Source organism: Fundulus heteroclitus, chromosome 16 (genome assembly GCF_011125445.2).
Source record: "Fundulus heteroclitus isolate FHET01 chromosome 16, MU-UCD_Fhet_4.1, whole genome shotgun sequence".
Classification (NCBI taxonomy): Eukaryota; Metazoa; Chordata; class Actinopteri; order Cyprinodontiformes; family Fundulidae; genus Fundulus; species Fundulus heteroclitus.
In genome coordinates this window covers 2,812,643-2,834,622 of record NC_046376.1, presented here as the reverse complement: position 1 = coordinate 2,834,622, position 21,980 = coordinate 2,812,643, and the positions used below count along the sequence as shown (strand labels likewise).

At 45.1% G+C, this 21,980-nt stretch overlaps 1 protein-coding gene across 2 annotated transcripts; it reads right to left on the bottom strand.

Annotated features, from left to right (window-relative positions):
• Positions 1-366: 366 nt before the first annotated feature.
• Positions 367-21,258, bottom strand: LOC105917950 (major vault protein). 2 transcript variants are annotated; one of them, XM_036147755.1, is made up of 19 exons: positions 21,133-21,195; positions 20,857-20,916; positions 15,676-15,852; positions 15,400-15,595; positions 15,202-15,325; positions 14,834-14,965; positions 14,169-14,263; positions 11,298-11,534; positions 11,048-11,170; positions 9,419-9,634; positions 7,634-7,869; positions 7,361-7,558; positions 6,012-6,156; positions 4,034-4,245; positions 3,839-3,955; positions 3,627-3,753; positions 2,053-2,241; positions 1,825-1,959; positions 367-570 (listed from the first exon to the last, which is right to left on the bottom strand). In XM_036147755.1, exons 3-18 carry the CDS (start codon positions 15,837-15,839, stop codon positions 1,840-1,842), a joined length of 2,631 nt encoding a protein of 876 aa, XP_036003648.1. In that variant the 5' UTR covers positions 15,840-15,852; positions 20,857-20,916; positions 21,133-21,195; the 3' UTR covers positions 367-570; positions 1,825-1,839. The 2 variants fall into 2 exon arrangements, with proteins under 2 accessions (XP_036003648.1, XP_036003649.1); XM_036147756.1 differs by having other exon boundaries at positions 370-570; positions 15,676-15,848; positions 20,858-20,916; positions 21,133-21,258.
• Between the last annotated feature and the right edge of the window lie 722 nt (positions 21,259-21,980).

Below are 21,980 nucleotides of genomic sequence, written 5' to 3'. Positions count from 1 at the left end.
ACAGTTGGAGTAAAAACTAATGTTTCAGTAAAATTTTAACTAGAATAGTTGAAGATGTTAAAGTTGTCTATGAAGGTTACAGATGTTTGTTTAGCATCAGAACTCTGGAAGAAATCTCTTCTCCACAGTTAATGGGCACGTGATCTTCTTTGGTCGGGTCGCTCAGACCCACGGACGGTTCTGGTCTGCAGACCCAGACCCGACTGGTTCCGTTGGGCCCGACTAGACTTTAAAACGTCTGGTCAGCGTCTCTGATCCATTCAAATTAATTCTGTGGTAAACAGTGAAGCCCAGTTCATTGAAAAGGTTCTCCATCAGGTTCCTGCTCAGTTAAACCCAGTAGTGGCAAAGACAGAACCAGTCCAGTTGTATTAAATGTCAGTTTATTATTCAGAGATCAGAACATCATCAGGACACACTTCAATCTGGAGCATGACAGCAGAACCAACATTCAGACGGATTAAACAGCACCATGAGCTGGAGACCCGGTTCCTCAGCTGCAGCAGAACCGTGGGCACGTTCTGTTGGAAGGACTTCAACCAAGGAAGGAACTTTGTCACGTCTCCTCATCTGGAAGACAGCAGGTTTATTTTACTGCTTCGTTTACAGAACAACCACTTCACAGTGTAACCAGAGGCGCCTCCACAAAGGTTTTATAGGGTCCAGATGGAGCCAGATGTTCTAGTTTTAACCTGCTGATGATAGAACTAAATGTTCCTGAGAGACGAATAAAACGTCAATCAGAACTAAAGTGGGGTTTCTGAACCAGTGTGGTTCTGGAGCTACTCACACATTTTCTACAGCAATCCTAGACAAGTTCAGTCTTTCTGCTAACTTTGGGTTATACTTCCTCTAGTGATCCACTCCAGCAGCAGGATGGGTTCTACAGGTTCCTGCTTGGTTCTGGTCTTATTAGCCACATTAATATTTTCCTGTGTTGATTCGTACCACAGAACGGAGGAGCATCTCGAGGGCGAGCTCAGACCAACAGAACCCGGCCATTAGGGCGTCTGTGTCCATGAAGCTAATATTTAAGCAGACATTGTTAGCTGGTGTTATCAGTCAGTCAGCTTTATTTCTGTAGCATAGCTGTAGCATTTTAAAACCTCAATAGTGACCAATGTGCTTCACATTAAAAAGAAAAAGTTTAGTGCTTCACTGCTGCAGATCAGCAGCTTCACAGACCTTTTCACGTTGCTCTAAAACCTCAGCATCTTAGCGTTAGCTTGCCCTCTTAGCGTTAGCTTGCCCTCTTAGCTTTTAGTGTTAGCTTGCCCTCTTAGCTTTTAGTGTTAGCTTGCCCTCTTAGCTTTTAGTGTTAGCTTGCCCTCTTAGCTTTTAGTGTTAGCTTGCCCTCTTAGCTTTTAGTGTTAGCTTGCCCTCTTAGCTTTTAGTGTTAGCTTGCCCTCTTAGCTTTTAGTGTTAGCTTGCCCTCTTAGCTTTTAGTGTTAGCTTGCCCTCTTAGCTTTTAGTGTTAGCTTGCCCTCTTAGCTTTTAGTGTTGAATGCTCCAGAACCCTGAACTATCTGGATAGTTCAACAAGTTAAAGTTCAGTGGCAGGTCAAAGGTTCTATGTGTTAAACCGGATCATTAGATGACTAATGCATTAGTGGGCTGGTGGAACATTTCTGTATTTCAGTATTTTATAAAGTTAAGTAGTTTTAGTCAAACATGATGTAATGTCGTTTGCTTGGTGCCGCAGGTTTTCAATAATCTATCTGGGTCCAGAACCTTTTCACCACATTTCAAGAACCTGAACCTCAGCCTCCATGTCTGGACCGTTTAGGTTCTCCTCTGGGATGAAGGCTCTGCGCTGATCAGTACCTCTGCTGGTGTCTCTCACTGGCCCTGTCCCGGCAGCGCCCCCAGCAGGCCGTTAGCGGTGGTGAACAGGTTGATGGGTGACGAGCCGTCCGTGATCAGGGTGGACTTCAGCCCCAGAGACTGCAGCATCTTCACCTGCACAGGAAACGAACACCTTAGTTCATTCCTGGACCTCCGTCTGCCGGGCCGCCACAGGACCGGGTCCGCCCTGCGGTTTTAAGTCCGTACCTGCAGTTCAGGTCCGGCTCTGGCGATCTCCTTCAGCGTTTCGCTGCCCAGACTGTCCATCATCTCCTTGAAGCGCTGACTCTCGAGCTGAGCCAGGCGCTCCTGCTTCTCCACCTCCAGGCGGTCCATCTCCTTCTTGTAGCCGAGCTCCTGCTCCCGGGCCTTGGCCAGCCGCTGCAGCTCCGCCTCCTGCAACACACGACAGCAAGGGTCGGGTTTGGGACTCAGGATCAAGGATCCACAAAGAACTGAAACAGAATTTGATCAATTATCAAGATCCTCATCGGACCCTCAGAGCGACTCGGTTCTGGACAGGATTATAAGCGGATCCGTGAATAAATGATCCAGAGATAAAACCATCTCAAAGAAGCAGCTTCGACATAAAACTAGGGCTGGACGATATTTTAATAAAAATATATATCGATCGATTGACGTGGGCGCAATAGGAAAAAAAAAAAAGGTCGAAAAAAGTTTGATATATAAACAGTTTTCCTTCCTTCCTTTCAGCCTATCATATTAATTGATGCTACAGTCACTACTTCCTCTCAAACCACAACACAGAGCACGTGAATATGTCGCAGCAAGGAGCAGCGGAGGAAACGGTCCCAAAACGGGGTTTTACTTGTTCACCAGTCTGACAGAAATAAACCAGTGATTTGTAAAACTTGCAAGGAACCGGTAAAAACAGTCTGTAAAAAGTCTGGTAACGCAACCAACTTGTTTCATCACGTAAGCCGCTCACACCCGCAGCAGCGCGAGCTATTTCAGCCCCGCGCTGCTGCGCATCTTTGTAGGAATCTTCTAGAAGTTCTTCCAAAACAAAGCGGATATATCAGCTAAACTGGGCTCCCTTCTTTGTGATAAAATGACAAAGCGTCCAGGCGGCGTAACGACATCATGCATGCAGTAAAATGCTTCATAGTGATGGACATGCTGCTGTTGTCTGCAGCTGAAAAACCTGGCTTCAAACAACGACTCGCCACTCTTGATCCGCGATATAAAGTTCCGGGACGCATGTTTTTCTCTAACAGCGCTCCCTAAATTGTGCAACTAGTGCAGAGAATCAGTGCATAATGAGCTGCAGTCTGTTCCCACACCATGACCTCTGACCTCAGCCCTGCATCAGCCTCTCAATTAACTATATAGAAACAGAATGAAACCTGAGGAGTAACTAGTGTACTATTCCCACCTAAACAGGCTATTCTATTTCTTTATTTGTTTATTTATTTGTTATATTTATTTTGGTAATTTTATTGGTCACTTTAGTTTATTCTTTGTCAGTATTTAATAACATCACCCAGTTGTTATTAAGTTGAGTTATTTTTCTTAAAAAAAAAAAAAAAAAAAAAAAATCAGTAATGGGTATAATTGTTGGTTAAATAAGGATTTAATTGAGATTTAGTGTTTGTGTGTTCTTTATTAAAAGTAAGTCATGTAGCAATATCATAAGAGCCAGGTTTTAAATCTTTTTGATAATTATCGATATCGATCAATTAGCGTAAAACCACTGGAGCTCTGATGCAGGGAACCTGACAGAAGCAGAACCACGGAGCAGAACAGGAAGTGGGACGTACCGCCTCGATCCTCTGAGCCTCGGCCTTCAGCTTGGCCTCGTTGACGGCGGCCTCGCCCCGGATGCGGGCCGCCTCGGCCTGCGACTGGGCCTCGGCCTTGGCGGCTCCGGTGCTCTCCACAGAAGCGCTGAAACACAGCAGGCGGCAGGTTAGCGAGGGACGGAGCGCCTCAGGCTGCTTCTGGTTCTGGTGGTTTGTCCCAGGCGACCCACCTGAGCGCCTCCAGCTCCAGCAGCTCCTTGCGGGCCTTCTCGGCCTCGGCCTGATCCGTGATCTTCTGCCTCTCCAGCTTCCCTCTGGCCTCCTGCTCCAGACGCTCCGCCTCGTGTCTGCAGGAGCAAACAGAACCTCATGAATCTGTCCGACTCTCTGAGTTTGGTTGAGATGGCGTGGCCGTGTGTTCGGACCGGGCCGTGGCCTCCTGGGAGTTGGTGGTGATCTCGATGGCCAGCTGGACGCTCTTCTGCAGGGCGTCCCTGGTCCTCTGGTCCACGGGCTCCACCGACTGGATGTCCACGCTGCTGATCACCAGGTTGTTCTGGCTGAAGCGGTAACTGGGCCGGACCGCCAGCTTCTCGTCGAAGCCGAACACGGCCGAGGAGATGATCCGGTTTGAGTTCTGCACACAGAAAGGTGGAAAGTTTGAAGGAATCCAGCAGGTCCAGTCAGAACATGAAGCTTCAGACTGGACCTGCTGGTATCACACGCTCCTCGTGTTTAGCACAATTTATGGAAGGAGAGGAAGTTTGTCCTTTTAAATAAAGTTTATTCAATGAGCAAATGACGTCATTAAAGGAGCGCCACCTTTAGGCGTCCTCTGGTACTGCTGTTCTAAATGCTCTGAGGTTCTACCTGAGCAGGTAACCCCACTACTACATCAGCACCAAATACTCTCTAGAGATCAGAACCACAGGAGGCTCTGATTCTGAATAATTTAGACGTTAAAACAACAAAGGCCTTTAATCTAAACCGCCTGTTTTATCCACTTCTAAACCTTTAAAAACTACCAACAACATATTTTGGATTCTGGGACGTCTGACATCTGAGCTATATAATACACTGCAGCGCTGATTTTGCCGAAAAACTGAAGTCACTGGCCGCCATCTTGCTCCTCCCTACTCTCACAGAATCCCATAGGATTTGGTTGCAACAACAAGCAGATTTCTGGCTGAGTGAAAATATTTCACAGGTAATTCTACAGTCAGTGGATGTACTAACACTATCAACTACTAGGAAATTAGGTGCTGAAATATTTTACATGTTATTCATATTAAATATATATATATATATATATGTATAAGTATGTGTATATGTATATATGTATATATATGTATACACATATGTAAATATATGTTTTTGTATATTGTTATTTATAAAGTTATAAATGTTAAACATATATTTAAATGAATAAAATGCAAAATATTTCAGCACATGACTTTCTCAGTACTTGATATTTTTAGAACATAACATAAAAGTATATGGCATTTGACATTTTAAAAGTTTTAAGCCCCCCCTGAACATGAGAAAATCCTCGTTATTCGATGCTGTATTATATTCCCTAGTTACTGGGGGGAAATAGGGAGTACCAATATGGCGGCTGGTGGCTTCAAAGCGACTCGTTCAAACAGACGGTGATTAGCACTCCAGTGTATAATAGAGATCAGTGCGTCTGACCCATGACAACCAGAGCTGCAATATCCAGCGCCGCCACCAGAGGGCAGAGGCCCCACCGTCCAGCTGACCCACCGAGGTTCTAAAGATAAGCTCTGCAGGAACCGGTAGGGTCCAAAACTTTGATCATTATCGAGCAGCTCTGGCGGGGATCAATGATGTTTCATGGCTGAAACGGACCGGTCTGGACCGGTTTGGACCGGACGGCACCGCAGGATCGTCTCTAAAACAGAGCAGTTGGGAATTTGCTTAGAGCCAAGCTGATTTCACCAAACCAGTCGGTCCGACCCGGTTTGCTGTTTCTCACAGAGAGGAAGCAGCTTTAGCCCAAATTCTACAGCCAGTCCGACCCGTTTGGCTTAGAACAAGCAGAACCGGTTCTGGACCGAAAGACAATTCAATCAATGTCAATGTTCCGTTTATGTTCTAGTGGGTAAAAGTCTGGGTCCAGTTAGAAATTTCAGTGGAACCATCGTCTAACCCCAGCTGGATTCTCCGACCAACAGAACTCCTTCTGCACAAGCACGGGGTGACAGTGGGAAGGAAAACTCACTGGTTCCAGCAGAACCTGGACCCACGTTCTGAACTATCTAGTCCATGAACCAAAACCCGACCTGCTCTGGTGCGGGTTTGAAACAGCGATTACTCTCAGGCCTGATTCGGTTCTGATCCGGTTACGGTGAAACGTTCCTGAGGAAAAAAAAAGGTTCTGACCTTGTGGAAGTCGTCGAACTGCACGGAGGCGACGGCTCCTCTGATCCGGGAGGCGATGGCTTTGCAGGCGTCGCCCACGAAGTCCGGGACGGAGAACAGCGCCGCGGCAGCAACCGGGTCGGCCGGCTTCTTTGTGTCAAAGTGCCTGAAGAGAGGAAGAGAGACTTGAGAGCAGAACCTGGACCCGTGTTCCTAGTGAGGAGAGACGGGTCAACTGTTCTCCCAAAGTTTTGATTTATTCTGAACCAGAACTTCCCAGAGTCTGGACCTCAGAGAACAACAGCGACCGGTCCAATTCTGTTTTGGAGCATTATGTCTGTTACTGATTACAGAAATGTTCTGGTCCGCACCGGCATGGAGCAGAACCCTGACCCGGCAGAAGGTTCCTGCTGAACCTGCTCACTGAGGCTGGGTCCCAGGATGTTAAAGGAAAGTTGAGTGGAAGGAAGAAGTTTAGCAGGAACGGTTCTGGCGGCCCAGAGGCGCTCTTAAGGTTCTGGGGATGTTCCCGGGGTTTGGACTGCAGCTGGAACCAGAACTTTACCAAACACAGACGTGGCATTCCTGAACACGAGGAACCACCAGAACAGATATCTGGACCGAGGAGCAACAGAACCCGACCGCTGCTCAGTGGCCCAAAGTTTCACTTCATCAAGGTTCTGGAGGAGAGGACCAGAATCCACGGTGCCGAGGTCCAGAGGGACGTTTCCACACTCTGGGCCGGTTTGGGCCACCAGGTCATCTGCTGGTTCTGGTCCACGGTCAATGCAGACGTCTACCAGAACATTTTAGAGCTCTTCACGCTTCATCTGCTGACCAGCTGCACGGAGATGCTGGTTTCATTTTCCAGCCGGGCCTGGTACCGACCCACACTGCTAAACGGTACCGGTACCTGCTTTATTCGCCACGGTAACGAGCAAACTGGACTGACCCAAAAGGAGGAAGATGAGAAACACCAGAACCCCTTCAGCAGAACCACAGGCTGATCAGAACCTTTTATCTGACCCGGTTCTGTGCTTGCTCACGTTTAATGTTCTGAAGGCAGAAAATGAGAAGCAGTACCAACTGCTGCCAGCAGGTGGCAGAGTTTCCCCAAACCCAAAATGTTATGAGCCCGGTGGACCAGAACCACAGATGTGGGTTCTGGAGACGCCGTCAGACAGATGTTAACCAGAACCGTCCCGGCGGTACCAGAACCACAGAGGCGGGTTCTGGAGACGCCGTCAGACAGATGTTAACCAGAACCGTCCCGGCGGTACCAGAACCACAGAGGTGGGTTCTGGAGACGCCGTCAGACAGATGTTAACCAGAACCGTCCCGGCGGCACCAGAACCACAGCGGCGGGTTACCAGTTGTAGGAGAGCTGCAGTTGCAGCCGGGCGTGGTCGGCCGTCTCGATGGTGATGACGTCGGTGAAGAAGTCGGGTCCCAGCAGCAGGCAGATGGCTTTGATGACGTTGGCCCGTTTGGGTTTGTCCCCGGACAGCGACAGCACCGTGAACTGCTCGTCCGGTCCCAGCATCACCATCTCGGGTCCGAACACCACCCTGCGGGGAGACGGCGCCAGCGTTAGCGGCTTCCTCCCGCCCGTGACGGCGGCGCCGGCGGAGCAGCCGTCTCACCGGGCCTTCTTCTCCCGGTAGTCGTAGACCTGCACGGCGGCGTTGTGGGGGACCCTGAAGGTCACCACGCGCGTCTTGTCTCTGGGCTGGCCGTCGGCGGCGCCGTGGCGGGTGGAGCGGTCGGCCAGCGGGTCGACCCGGGACGCCAGCAGGGCCTCCACGTTTGGAGGGAGCTCCTTCTCCCACAGCTCCTCGTCCTGGTTCAGCATGTAGGTGTGTCCGATCACCGCGCGCACCTACGCCCCGGGGGACAGAACCGTGGCAACAGAACCCCACATCATTCAAGTATCGCTAAAACAGGGATGTCAAACATACGGCCCGCAGGCCGGATCCGGCCCGCCGAACAATTTAGTCCGGCGGCTAAATGCATTATCAATATTAAAAAAAAAATAAAAAAATTTTTTTCCCAGTGTCCTGTCTGGCAATGTGGCAATAAGAACTTTTGTCTTAATGCCAAAAAGAGCTCATCAGATTTGACTTTCACAAGTGGAGCAGTACAGCTTTTGCCATAGTGCTCCGCTTGATTTATGAATGTGAAGTTTTATTATGATTTTTGCGGGTAATATCTCAAATGATATGGACACTACAATGGGGATGTAGGAGAAGAAAGGAAGAACAAGAAGAAAAAAAACAAAAGGTGAAAGAAAGAGGAGATAAAAGGAAGAGAATGATAAAACAATTATTGAAAAAACATGTACTTCGTTAAATTGAAAATATGCAGTTCCTATATTGTCCACGAGGGGCGCTGTGTTTTAATTAGCAGATTAAGCTTCAGGTGTGGAAAAATTTAAATCATTTCTTAATTTTTATCTGTTTGATGTATTTTGTCATGCAGGACAGTGTTTTTAAGTTCTAAAAAATGTGAATAAATGTTTTTTAACATTGTATAATCACTGTGATCAGTTCTTATGCATAATGCACTTAAGTAAATGTTTAACTGAGTAAAAGTATGGTTGAAATTGCACATACTTTTCTTAAAAACGCTGAGGTTATACATAATATATTGTGTAAAAGTGAAATTAATTTAATATAAAAATCAACAACAAGTCCACATTTATTAGTTCTATTTAATCTTGCAGTGAGTTTACTCGTGTGGCCCTCTTGAGATCAGATTAAGCTGAATGCGGCCCCTCAACCAAAATGAGTTTGACACCCCTGCTCTAAAATAAAACCTGTAACGCACATTTTTACAGCGACAATGTGGAAAAGTAAGGCAGGTGAAAGCAGAGCCTGGTCAGCCTGGTACCGACCAATCACAGGCGAGGGCGGGCTTTATACGTTAAATCACGCACAGTCTGGCACATTCGCACAGACTTCTTCTTTTCTTTGATCAAAGCTAATCTTCGAAGTCGTTCTCGGTTCCTTTCCTTTTACAGAAATTTAGCCTTCAGGCTTAGTGACAGTAGAAGTTTTCTACGTCACGTCTGCAGCCTCTGATTGGTTAACCTGTTAACTCTGCAGATCCAGACTAACTTCAGCCGTGCAGCAGAGCAGGGATCAGACATGTCTGGCAGGGAGGCTCACAGGTACATCAAACCGGTTCTGGTGAGAACAGAACCGGGCCGGTGCCAGAGCCCTGAGGAACTCCACATTTAGGCGCAGCTTCAGCTGAAGAACCTGCATTAGTTATTAATTATTAATGTGGAACCTCGTATTCCTCTGCATCTGTAACAAACCAGGCGGTTTAGAGACCGGTTCCTAAGTTCTACAGCCGGTTCTGGACCGGTTCCGGTTCTGGACCGGTTCCGGTTCAATCTCCAGCCGGATTCTTCAGCTACTCCTCACCTTGCCGGTCTTGATGTCTCGGACGTAGATGCCCTCGTTCTCGTCCAGCGGGATGGCGCGCTGCGTCAGGACCACCTCCACGCTGGCGGGGGGCACGTACTCGATGGGGCCGCGCAGCATCCAGCGGTCTCCGGGGCGACGGAGGACGCCGCTGCGCCGGGACCGCTTGGCCCGCTCCTCCTCCTCCTCCTCTTCCTCCTCTGCTGCTTCCTCACCCTGCCGGAGAGAGAGAGAGGAGGAGAGAAGGGTTAGCGAGGCGCGGCTATGAAGCCAGGGCAGGAAAATCAAACGGCTGATATGGAAATGAGACGGAAAGTAGACATGCAGAGTTTTACTTCCTGGTTTAATAGAAGGTACACACTGCAAAAACAGAACTAAAAATAAGTAAAACTTTCTTAAAATTAGTGTATCTGTCCTTGATCTGAGCAGGTAAATAAGATGATCTGCCAATAGAATAAGATTTGTGCACTTAAAATAGGAACAATTCATATCCATCATCTTATTTCAAGTGCAGGATGTCTAATTATCTTAATTTAGGGGTGAAAATACTCATTCCATTGGCAAATGATCATATTTACCTGCTCAGATCAAGGACAAATACACTATGTTTAAGAACATTTTTGCTTATTTTATATCCGTTTTTGCAGTGCAGTCTCAGAGTTTGAGTCTGCAGGGGAACAGCAGAAACACAGAGAGGTTCTGGTTCTGGGTGAGGCTCAGAAGGTCCGCTTCGTCCCATTCGGACCGCGCCCCTTACAGACGTGTGTTTTCCTGGAAGCCTGCAGTCGGCTCCCTGAACACGCAGGAGTGCCGTGAACCTTTGAGCTCAGCATGAAACAAAGTCTTCTCTAATCTCCTCAACCAACAGTTGCACAAGAGCCGCCAAACCAGACGTCCGAGTCGGTGCTGCTGCACCAGCGCCTCCCTGAAACGGACCAATCAGACGTCTCTTTTTCAAGATGAGCTCAAAACGCGTTTCTGCTCGGTCAGCTGGAAAACAAATTGATCTGTGTGGGGATTTTATGCAACTCCTTCAGACGTGCAGATCAATGTCCTGCAGGTCCAGATCAGCTGCTGCTGAACCATCAGGCTGGACCTGCAGAGAGAAGCTGCAGAAAATCCAGTCAGGCCCACACTGCAAAAACAGAACTAAAAATAAGTAAAAATTTCTTGAAATTAGTGCATTATCCTTGATTTGAGCAGATAAATCAAATTATCTGCCAATAGAATGAGTATTTCTACCCCTAAAATAAGATAATTAGATATAATGCACTTGAAATGAGACAATGGAGATGAATTGTTTCGTTTTAAGTGCAAAAATCTTATTCCATTGGCAGATCATCTTCTTTACCTGCTCAAATCAAAGACAGGTGCACTCATTTTAAGAAAAGTTTACTTATTTTTTGTTCTGTTTTTGCAGTGCATCAAGCAGGCCAGTGATCAGGTTCTGGTGGGAAACTGACCCAAAGGTCCAGGAGACACAAACAGGGATTAAAGGTCCAACAGGAACACGGCTGAAGCTCAGCTGAAGCTCACAGTGAAGCACGGTGGTGGCCGCGGCATCATGTGGAGGTTTAGTGTTCAGCTGGAACCCTGAGGAGGAGAACCATCTGCAGCGGGGGGGCTCACCTCGGTGTCGTTGAAGGCCTCCACGGCCCGCAGAACCAGGCCCTCCTCCTCCGACAGCACGTAGACGTTCTGGATGCCGTTCTCCAGCTGCTCGCCGGGCTGCAGGAAGAAGGAGCGCTCCCCCTGGCAGAGCAGAGAACACCTTACAGTTTCAGGAGGAAGCTGCTGGTCTAAAGACGGTTTATGGATTTTTATTCAGGTCCGTCTCCAGGAAGGAAACGGATCCATCCCTCACATCTTAGATCCTCACCTTCACCACCTTCTTCTGACCCAGCTGAGGCTTCCCGTCGGTTCCGACCGGGTCCAGGATCACGCAGTACTGCCTGCTGCTCAGGGTGGTCACGTCCACCACCCCCACCACCTCCTCGGCCACAGACGGGATGTGCGCCTCCCGGTCGGCCATGGTCACCAGCCACTCCTCCCCCGTCCGCCGGTCCCGCCCGCCGGCGTCCTTGAATGGCCGCAGGGCGCGGACGTGCAGCGCTCTCTGGAAACACGGCAGCGTTAACGCGGAGCGCGCTCTGCTGCACGGCAGCCGTTCATTTTGATGTTGCATCTCAGCTCAGCTTCCCATTAAAACCTGATCCATCCCAGCCGTACAGATCCCAACATGTGGACGCAGCGGTTCAGATTTTATACACCTAACAGTATTCCCATGCTTTCCTTTGCTCCATTTCAACCTTTTGCAGGTTCAAACTTTGCGCTTCAGCTCTGCGGCGCTGAACATGGGATCTGTGGATCTTTGGGAACCTAAAACTCAGGTTTTATGGGACTGTTCTCTTCCAGCAGCTCTTTAGGAATGAAAAGATAAAAATCTGCCGCCTTCCTGGAGTCACTGACCTGAAATCATGGTTTACAGACTGCAGGCAGTCGTCTGGGACTGCTTGGATTAAACGTTTTAACCACGGTTGGGTTTTTATTATTATATTTGAAAAGGGAAACCTTGTAAAACAGATTTCCTTCATAGGTTTAATTAAAAAAAAACTTTTGTCGTTGAGCCGCTGTTGCAGGACGACGCTGATGGACCCGATCTCAGATAAGCTGAAGACAACAGAATCAATAAAGCGTGTCCCAGTGTCTCCTGCAGACGCTGCTTGCTGGACACTCAGGTGACGGCGCTGTGCACACGACTTCCTGCTTTGTTTGCATTTAAAGCAGAACTGCACATTTGCTCTGCTGCACTTCTTCTCTTCAGTTCCCTTTGTCGTTGGTAAAGAGTCGGTCGATGGACTTAGATCCCTCCCCTGCATCATAAAGCCGCGAACCACAGCAACGAGGTTTATAGCCCTCAGAGGCTCGTATAATTAAACATGTGTGAATCTTCCCTGACGTCTCAGAAAAGCAGTTAGAGCGCATAGAGTCATTGTTTAGTCAAAGTTTATCAGCATATCATAATATTTTAATGACCATAATAATCTGTGGATGTTTGAGCTGGATTTATATTGGATATTTAAAGATATTAAACTAAACGCAATGATCTCAGCAGACTAAAGAAAAGCCACTGCGCGTAAACATTAGCGTTAGCATAGCAACACTTTTAGGGACACGGCAATGTAGTGCTCTGAATGTTAGCGTTAGCATCCTGTTGCTAATGTTTGCTTTAGAGAAGTGTGTGAATATAAACCGGTTTGTGGAGCGGAGACGTCCAGTGCAGGGAGTGACAGCAATTAGCTGCAGGATAGTGCTAGCAAGTGTGGAATCATAAAGTAATTTAATTGAATTATATGTGATTAAGGTTCTCCTTTTAAATGAATGCTTTGTCCCCAGGGCAGCTGCAGGAGATGAGTTTATACGATGTTCATAAACCTCCTGTCAGGACCATATACGGAGAGGGGGCGGGGGGGGGGGGGGGGCATCTGGACGTTATCTGCAGCGGACGTACGGTGTCCAGGTATAAACGCAGAGGTTTGAGGGTAAAGAGATCAGATCAACACTGGCTGGGCTTTCTGCTTTATTGCTGTAAGTGTTGATCTCCAAAGATATCTTTGTACTTGGTTCCAGTTATTAAAGGTTTGGTTGATTTGCATGACTGTTTGCCTTTGTTCTCTCTCAGCAACGAACTCAGGGAGGATCACCAGCATCAAGGGCTGATATTTTAAACACACGCTAAAGCTAATGTCCACACAACAACATCTGAGTGACTCAGAAGATAAAAGTCCCAATAATTAGCTGTGGAGATGAATGCGGTTAGCTGTGGGTATTTGCATGCACAGCTAGCCTGTGGCTAACGTTAGCCACAAAATATTACAGAGAATTTTGACCAATGTAGTGCCCTCATCTAGCACCGTGACTCAAAGATCCAGAGGAACTCAAAGATCCAGAGGAACTCAAAGATCCAGAGGAACTCAAAGATCCAGAGGAACTCAAAGATCCAGAGGAACTCAAAGATCCAGAGGAACTCAAAGATCCAGAGGAACTCAAAGATCTAGAGAAACTCAAAGATCCAGAGAAACTCAAAGATCCAGAGAAACTGCATCTGAATTCACGCCCAGACTGAAGAACTTTACTGGTACAGTAGATAAATGCATAAATATAGGTGAAGGTGTAGAGGTTGCAGCTGCTCTGTGGTTTGCATCTGATGTGAAGCTTCTTCAGGTCTGACTGTGGTTAGCAGGTCTCTGAGATCTGCGTGCTGATTGGCTCGTTGCGAGGTCCAGGTCAGGCTGCTTCTCACAAACATCCTGTGAGGTTTTGGTGACTAAAACCTCACAGGTTTCAGAAGCTTCATGCTGGTGAAGATTCTCAGTCATAAAAAACAAAGCAACTGAAATTCAACCAAATTTGAATTTGCCTGTTATCTAAGCCATAACAAGGCCTTTGTTAGGCAGTAGTATAAAGCTTGTTACTCCACATTACTCCAGACTTTTTGAACTGGGAAAGCTTCCTGGAGAGGAAGTGAAATGTCTTCAACTACGGAAAACAAGTCCAGTTGCTTTGTTTTTTTACTTTTTTTTGGAATACCAGAAGCTTCCTGTGAAGTTCTGAGGCGACATGAGAAAACTCTGACTTAATGACCTTCTGTGTGCTTCAGCTGTAGGCATGGAGCAGTTCTGACCCCTGAGAGCACACAAAGGTCTGACGGTGTGTGTGTGTGTGTGTGTGTGTGGGGGGGGGGGGTTACCTTGTCAGTCAGGATGAAGGCGTTGACGATGTCGACGACCTCCTCGTGAGCACCTGGCAGGTACGCTCCCACCTTACTGACCAGCCACTCCTCACCTGAACAACACACAGGACAGCTTTACAGAACCTTATAAGTAACAACATATATACAGAATGCTAAAAATTGAAGCAGAAAAAGAAAAAAAAATAAGAAGAAATGGTGGAGAAAAGTAAAAACTTACAGAGACCCATCCTTTACAAAACACACTTTCACATTGATCTGTTACTGGTTACATGAAGAAATGTCTTAATAATGTGCAACAACTTATACATTTCCTCCAAAATTATTTACAAATTTACAAATACTATATGATACATTATATTTAAATACAACTGTAGTACTACCGATAAAATAATATAACTAATATCAAATAAAATAACGTAATTCAAAGCTTCAACCCACACAGAAATGCAGAGTTTCCCTGTTCCGATGATGATTGTTTCATATTGATTTAAAACCCTAAACTCATAAGCTACTTCTCTTTTCTTAAGCATTTTTTGAACGTTTTCTGGGTGCTAGTTATTTTTAGTTTTTAACATAACTAGTGTTGTTGTATACTGACTATATCTGTGAATTTAATAATTATGATTATAGTGGATTAGTTGGTTCTAGGTCTGACCCGTTACCTGTGACTCTCTGCACGCCGCCGCGGTCCCTGCCCTCCTTGCGGGCTCTCAGGCGGATGGCCTGGTTCTCCCGGATCACCGTGGCCTTGATCGTCTCCAGAACCACCACCTCCTTCCTGGGGATGTAGGTCCCTGAGAAAAAAGAAAACATATTGAAGAAATCCAGAACATTCGGTCACAACTTGAGTCCAAAGCTGTTTGGTCTCTTTAACATTTCTAAGTTTTAACGTTTATGAGCCCAGACGCCTTTAAGGCTCCACCTTAAATCTTTAAACGGATCGTCTAAAACAGACGATCCGTTTGGTGAAGCTCAAGAACCCTAAGACGGTTCCTGCGGTCCAGCTTCGACCGGACCGGACCGGACCCACCTGGTCCTTCAAACAGCCACTCGTCTCCAGCCACCCTCTTCACTCCTCCCTTATCCTCAAAGTCCAGCAGAGCCTGGAGGCGCAGCGCCGTGTCGGGATAGACGATCTGCAGCGGCGTCACATCCTGCAGGAGAACACGAGCGTCAGACGCCGCCGCCATCAAACCCGTCCAGAACCGCCCCCGGGTTCCCTGCAGACCTGCTGGATCTCCTCCCCGGGGTACAGAGGGAACGGGTCCTGCGCCAGGCGGATCTCCAGGTCGGCGTGACGCAGCTTGGCCTGGCCGGACTGGTCGAAGACCACTTCCTGGTTTTCGTTGCGGCAGACGGGGTTGGCCACCACGCAGTAGTGCCGGGGCGGAACCATGACCATCCGGACCGGAGGGAACAGAACTCTGAGGGGAGAGCGGGCGTCAGCCTCGGTCCCAGAGGAGCCTGCGGGGGAACCAGCGGTGGAACCAGCGGGTGGACTCACCTCTCGTTGTCCTGCCGGATGTAGGTGAGCGGTCCGATCTCCATGCGGGCGATGTTGGTGTTCTGGTCCAGAACGTGGATGTAGTGATGAGGCGGGATCCGGATGATGGACGAGTCCAGAGCGACCTCCATCTCCGGTCCGCGGTTTCCTCCTTTCCTAGACATGAAGACGGCGAAGCTGTGGGGAGGAAAGAGAACCGGTTCTGATTTAATAATCCACAGTTTAGGATCCATCTGCTGGTTCTGGTTCCGCTTACGGCCCAGAAACCCTTAAATAAACTCAAACTTACTGACTAAAGATATTTTAGTTATTATGATGTAGTGACTTCTGCTATCAACACCTGAACATAAGTCAGCCCACATGTATGTATGTATGTACAAATGTATAGCATATACACACATATATATATATTATTATAATGATAGTACACACACACAAAATATATAATAATAGTAGATATATAGATAGATAGAGATTGATAATAATATATAGTATAGATATATATATATAGATAAGCCAAATGTATCACTATACACTATATATATAATATAAATTATCTATATAAATATATACCCATCCAATATATATAAATATATATATATATATATATATAGATATATATAATAGATACACATAGATATAGAGAGAGAGATATATATATATCTATATAGAGATATATACACATACATATATAGAGAGAGAGAGAGAGAGATAGATCCAGAGAGAGAGAGAGAGAGAGAGAGAGAGAGATCTAGAGAGAGAGAGAGAGAGACTCTCTCTAGAGAGACAGAGAGAGATACAGAGAGACTAGAGATAGATAGACAGAGATCTAGACAGAGAATAGACAGAGAGATCAGAGATATATAGAGAGAGAGATACAGAGATATATATATATATCAGATATCAGATATATATAGATAGATACATAGAGAGAGAGAGAGATAGAGAGATATATAGATATACAGATATATAGATAGACATATAGAGTATATATCTACATATAGATACATATAGATATATATAGAGACTAGAAGATATATCATATAGAGATAGATATCAGAGAATAGATATAGACAGAGAGATATACACAGATAGAGAGATACAGATAGATAGAGACATCTATAGGAGAGACAGAGAGAGAGAGATAGAGAGAGATCTACATCAGAGATAGACATATAGAGATAGATATACATATATACATAGAGACAGATATAGAAGAGACATAGATAGATACAATACTAGATAGATAGATATAGATATATATTATAGAGATATATACATATATATATATATAGATATAGACATACATATACATACATATAGATATATAGATACATACATACATATATACATATATATACATATATATACATATATAATATATATATATATATATATATCTCTATATATTATATATATATATCTATATATATATATATCTATCTATATATATCTATCTATCTATATATATCTATATATATATATATATATATATATCTTATATATCTATATATATATCTCTATATATATATCTATATATATATATATATTAGATAGATAGACCACTAAGAATGTAAATAAGACATCATATGCCCATTCCTATTTCTTTGTATTTTTTGGTATTCTTTTTGATCCATTGTATATATGAAGATTCACTGTATATAACTGAATGCACCTTCTTGTATGAGCCGATGTGACGAGTGAATTTCTCCATTGTGAGATCAATAAAGACCATCTTATCTTATCTTAAATCATTTGCTCTCAGCTTTTAAATCAATTTGAGCTTAAAAATTATTTGAATCATTATTCTTTTTTACGAAAGTATTTCAAAGGCCGATTCATTTTTATATTTTAGTTGTCTGGTAAAGCGATTTTGAAGGTAAATTAAATAAGTTTTATTTTTTTAATTTATTTTTTTGGGGGGATTTTTTGCAGCTCCAGTGGCTCGCTTTTTCTGAAAGTAGGCTGACAGGAAGGGGGGTAGAAGAGGGGGAGAGACATTCGGCAAAGGACCGCGGGTCGGATTCGAACCCGGGTCAACCGCGTCGAGGACCAAGGCCTCCGCACGTGGGCCGCGCCACCCGCTGCGCCACATGCGCGCCCCAGGTAAATAAATAAGTTTCAGCCTTGGAAGATGTCGGACCCAGAAAAGGAAGCCAGAACTTCTACCTCTGGCAATTTTACCCTTTTTTCTGAGTTAAAGATAATTTCAGCGCCGCTTTTCTCTGAGGTCTCCGGTTAAACGGCAGAAATCCAGCGACACGTGAAACGGGTCAAATCCAGGAGGCCCAATTTATGACAACGAGGACAATAAAACTCACAGAACAGGTTTTTCCTGTCATGATTGTATTATTTCAGCCTCCCAACCAATAAACCAGCCAGATGAGAACCAATCATCAGCAGGTATGGAGCTAAAACAGTGACAAAACTTTGGAAAATCAAACAACGTAAAAAGCTGCAGCATAAAATGAGAATATCATCATAAGTTTTTACTTTCCAACAATATTTGATTTTCCAATACCAAATCTTTTCAGTGTCGCTGTTCTAGCTCCATACCATGGAGCTCTGGAGCAGATTCATGGTTCCTTCACTCCAGAGTCCAGCTCCTGGTAGAAAGACCTGGACGCCACTCAGCGCCGCCTCAGGAAATGTAATCAAAGGTTCTACCAGAACTTTTAATTACAACGCTCCAGCTGCGTTCCCACAAACGGAACCAAGAACGCAGCTGAAGAGACAACAGGCAAAATCCTTGCTTAAAGGTGCAGCGCCCAAGTTCTGCACACCGTTAGGACTTGACAGGGTTTGTTTTAGAGGCCTGATGTCTCCTGAGGTAGGAAAGTTAAAAAGATTATTTTGTTCTATAATATTAGAAATAATATTCCATTTTAATCAGAAATGTTTCATGTTTCAGTCAATAGTCATTGTTTCCGGGGAAAAACATGACTAGCCTTTTAGTTGGTCAACAGCGGAAGTGGCGGGAGCACCTTCCCCGGACCGGCTCGGTAAAAAATAACTAATTTTACAGATTAAAGATAACTAATTTAAAGAATTAAAGATAACTAATTTAAAGAATTAAAGACAACTAATTTTACACGCTGGGTGACTGTAAAGGCGTCTATGGGAAGAAATACCGAACATTTAGCTTCAAAACGTGCTCAATGCACCTTTAAAGAAGCAGTTCTGGGGCTTTGTCCAGGGCTGCCATGGCAACTGTAATGTTATAAATTATATTTTTTTATAAAGGGATTAAAAATATCCAGAACCCTGAACTCAGACCTGGTCTAGCCTTTATTCACACAGGTACCAGGCTCTGAAATCTGATGCTGCAGCAGAACCGTCTGAACCCGGACCTCTACCTGCAGAACGGGCCCAGGCGGCGCCGACAGCAGGACCAGAACAGACGGGACCAGAACCTCAGGCACAGACACACCCAGAGGTCAGGAACCGGGCCGCTTAGGTGATTGGTCAACAGCAAACGCTCGTTAAGCTGTTTACTTAAAGGGGCGGCTCAGATTTTTCAGACATGACTCAGCATTTTCTAAACCAACGACTGTATTCTGGACATGCCTTTAGCACAACTGCACTGAAGCAAAGAAAAAAAATCTGCAAAAAATGTACAATCAGGCAACCAAATAACACACAAGATCACTTTAACAATCATGATATATTAACCGGAATTTTTTTTTTTAAATTCAATAACTTCCCAACATAAGTAATAAATCTACCTTAATATAAACGTAATTTCTCTTACAGAATATAGCTCAATCAAACATTTCTCTTTCACACAGCCATGAAATATTTTTAAGTTGATCAGTAGAACTCAACCCCTCTTGGGGCGTTTACATTGACCAATACAATTTCATAGTGACACTTGATTAACCATTATTCTTTTCTTGTTTTACTATAACAATCAATATTAATCATTATAACTATTATTCATTGATGATGTCAGATTCGACTCGTTTAAAAAATAAATTGACCAGTAAAATGAGTTCAAGGAGATGGCATTTTATTAAAACATGACATGTTTCATGAATTGGCGCTATATAAATAAAATTGAATTGAATTAAAATGGTTTTAGTTTTCTTCCAGACATTGACAACTATTTTCATAGAAAATCTTTCTAAAAGCCCAACAAATGTTGTGAAAATCTTCCCAAATGTCTACAACCTGCCTGTAAGCTACTTTTGTTCCAACTCAATGTGTTCAAAAGAAGCTTAATTGGGTGAAAAACCTGCCCAGTTTGGAAACATTGAATACACTATTGCTTTTTGTTTGTTCGTTTTTTAGATTTTGGGATTTTATTGAGAATTTCTTTCTCAGCACTGCAGTTGTCACAGAGCCACTGTTCAGCCTGAAGCATGTACATTTTTCTTTTTAAAAAGTGTGCCCCCCTAAAAAAATGGAATGCCCCCCTGTAATTTGTTTCTGCAGCCGGGTCTGGGGGGATGATTGGGTCAGAAACAGCATGACTCAGCACTTTTCTCCAGATCATTCACTGAAGAATCCCCCAGGATTCTTGGTTCTGCTCAGATAGAACCTGAGCTTCTACATAAGATGAGCCGGGTCGTTGAAGGTTCTGGCAGAACCACAGTGCTTCCAGCAGCCTGACTGCTGGAAGCACTGTGGGTCAAACCCATAAAAACCTGCAGGAAGTCCGGCCCAATCACAGCCGAGCTCAGAACTATTGACAGAACAGATAAGGACCATAAATGGACCGTTTGACGTCTCGGTGCCGCTTCATTTACCTAACCGGACCTCAGGAAACGGGCCGAACACCTGCTGGAGATGTGGCAAACGGGTCAGAACCCGGTTTCCCACAAACACCTGAATGCTAGAGGTGTGACGTCATGAGGTTCTGGTCAGGAGTTGGGCCGGACCCAGCAGCAAGGACATGAAAGCTGGCATTAAAAGCAGCTTTAACCCACCAGAACCTGGATCTGGACCCTCTGACAATAACACAGTAATGCAGCAGAACCAGAACATGTTGAGTTCTTTGGATCTTTTCCATCATGTCCTGAAAATTAAGGGAATGCTGAATCAAAACCTCTGAAACGGGTCGTTTTACTGTCGTTCTTCCAGAACCTGGTTCTGGTAAACTTTCTGGGTCTGATTAAAACACCTGGTTTGTTCCGGTCTCATTGATAAACGGGTTTCCGGGTCAGGTCCGGCTTTACCTACCTTCCTGCGCAGTTAGATCAGCTGGTTCTCCAGAACATCCAGGTCCAAAACCAGCTCGTTCTGCGGGACAAACAGAACTTTCTTTAAAAGATGAAATGATCGCTTCGGTCAAAGCGAGGCGCAGATTCAAACCAGGAGTGTTAACGAGTGGCGTTGAGTCTGGACCGGAACCGAGGGGGTTCTGTTCGGTTCGAGCTGGCTGCGGACTCGGTCCAGTGTTGAAGTGAAACAAGTAAAAGTTGGTTTCTCTGCAGCGACAGCAGCGGCGGCTCTTACCGGGAACAGGGCGGAAGCAGCTCGGTACCGGGCTCTGACGGTCCGGACTCCACGGTTTCCTGGAAGAAGCCTCACAGCAAACCGGAACCGCGAACAGAACCACTCCTGAAAGGGGCGGGGCGGGGCCTGGCAGCTGATCACACAGGGAGCCGCTGGTCACGTGGTTTACCGTCCACAGCTGTTTACGTCACCAGGGTGGGCGTGGTTCTGATCCAGCTTTGATAAATTAGACACCTGGACCCAGGTAAAACCACTGAGCTATATAATACACTGGAGTGCTGATTTTGCCGAAAAACTGAAGACACTGGCCGCCATCTTGCTACTCCCTACTCTCACAGAATCCCACAGGATTTGCTTGGAATAACAAGCAGTTTTCTGGCTGAGTGAAAACGTTTCACAGGCAATTCTACAGTCAGTGGATGAACTAACACTATCAACTACTAGGAAATTAGGTGCTGACATATTTTACATGTTATTCATATTAAATATATATATATATATGTATATATAAGTATGTATATGTGTATATATATGTATACACATATGTAAATATATGTTTTTGTATATTGTTATTTATATATTTATAAATGTTAAACATATATTTAAATGAATAAAATGCAAAACATTTCAGCACATGACTTTCTCAGTACTTGATAGTTTTAGAACATAACATAAAACTATATGGTATTTGACATTTTAAAAGTCTTAAGCCCCCCCTGAACATGAGAAAATCCTCATTATTCAATGCTGTAGAACACATATTCCCTGGTTATTAGAGGAAAATAGGGAGTACCAATATGGCGGCTGGTGGCTTCAAAGCGACTCGTTCAAACAGACGGTGATTAGCA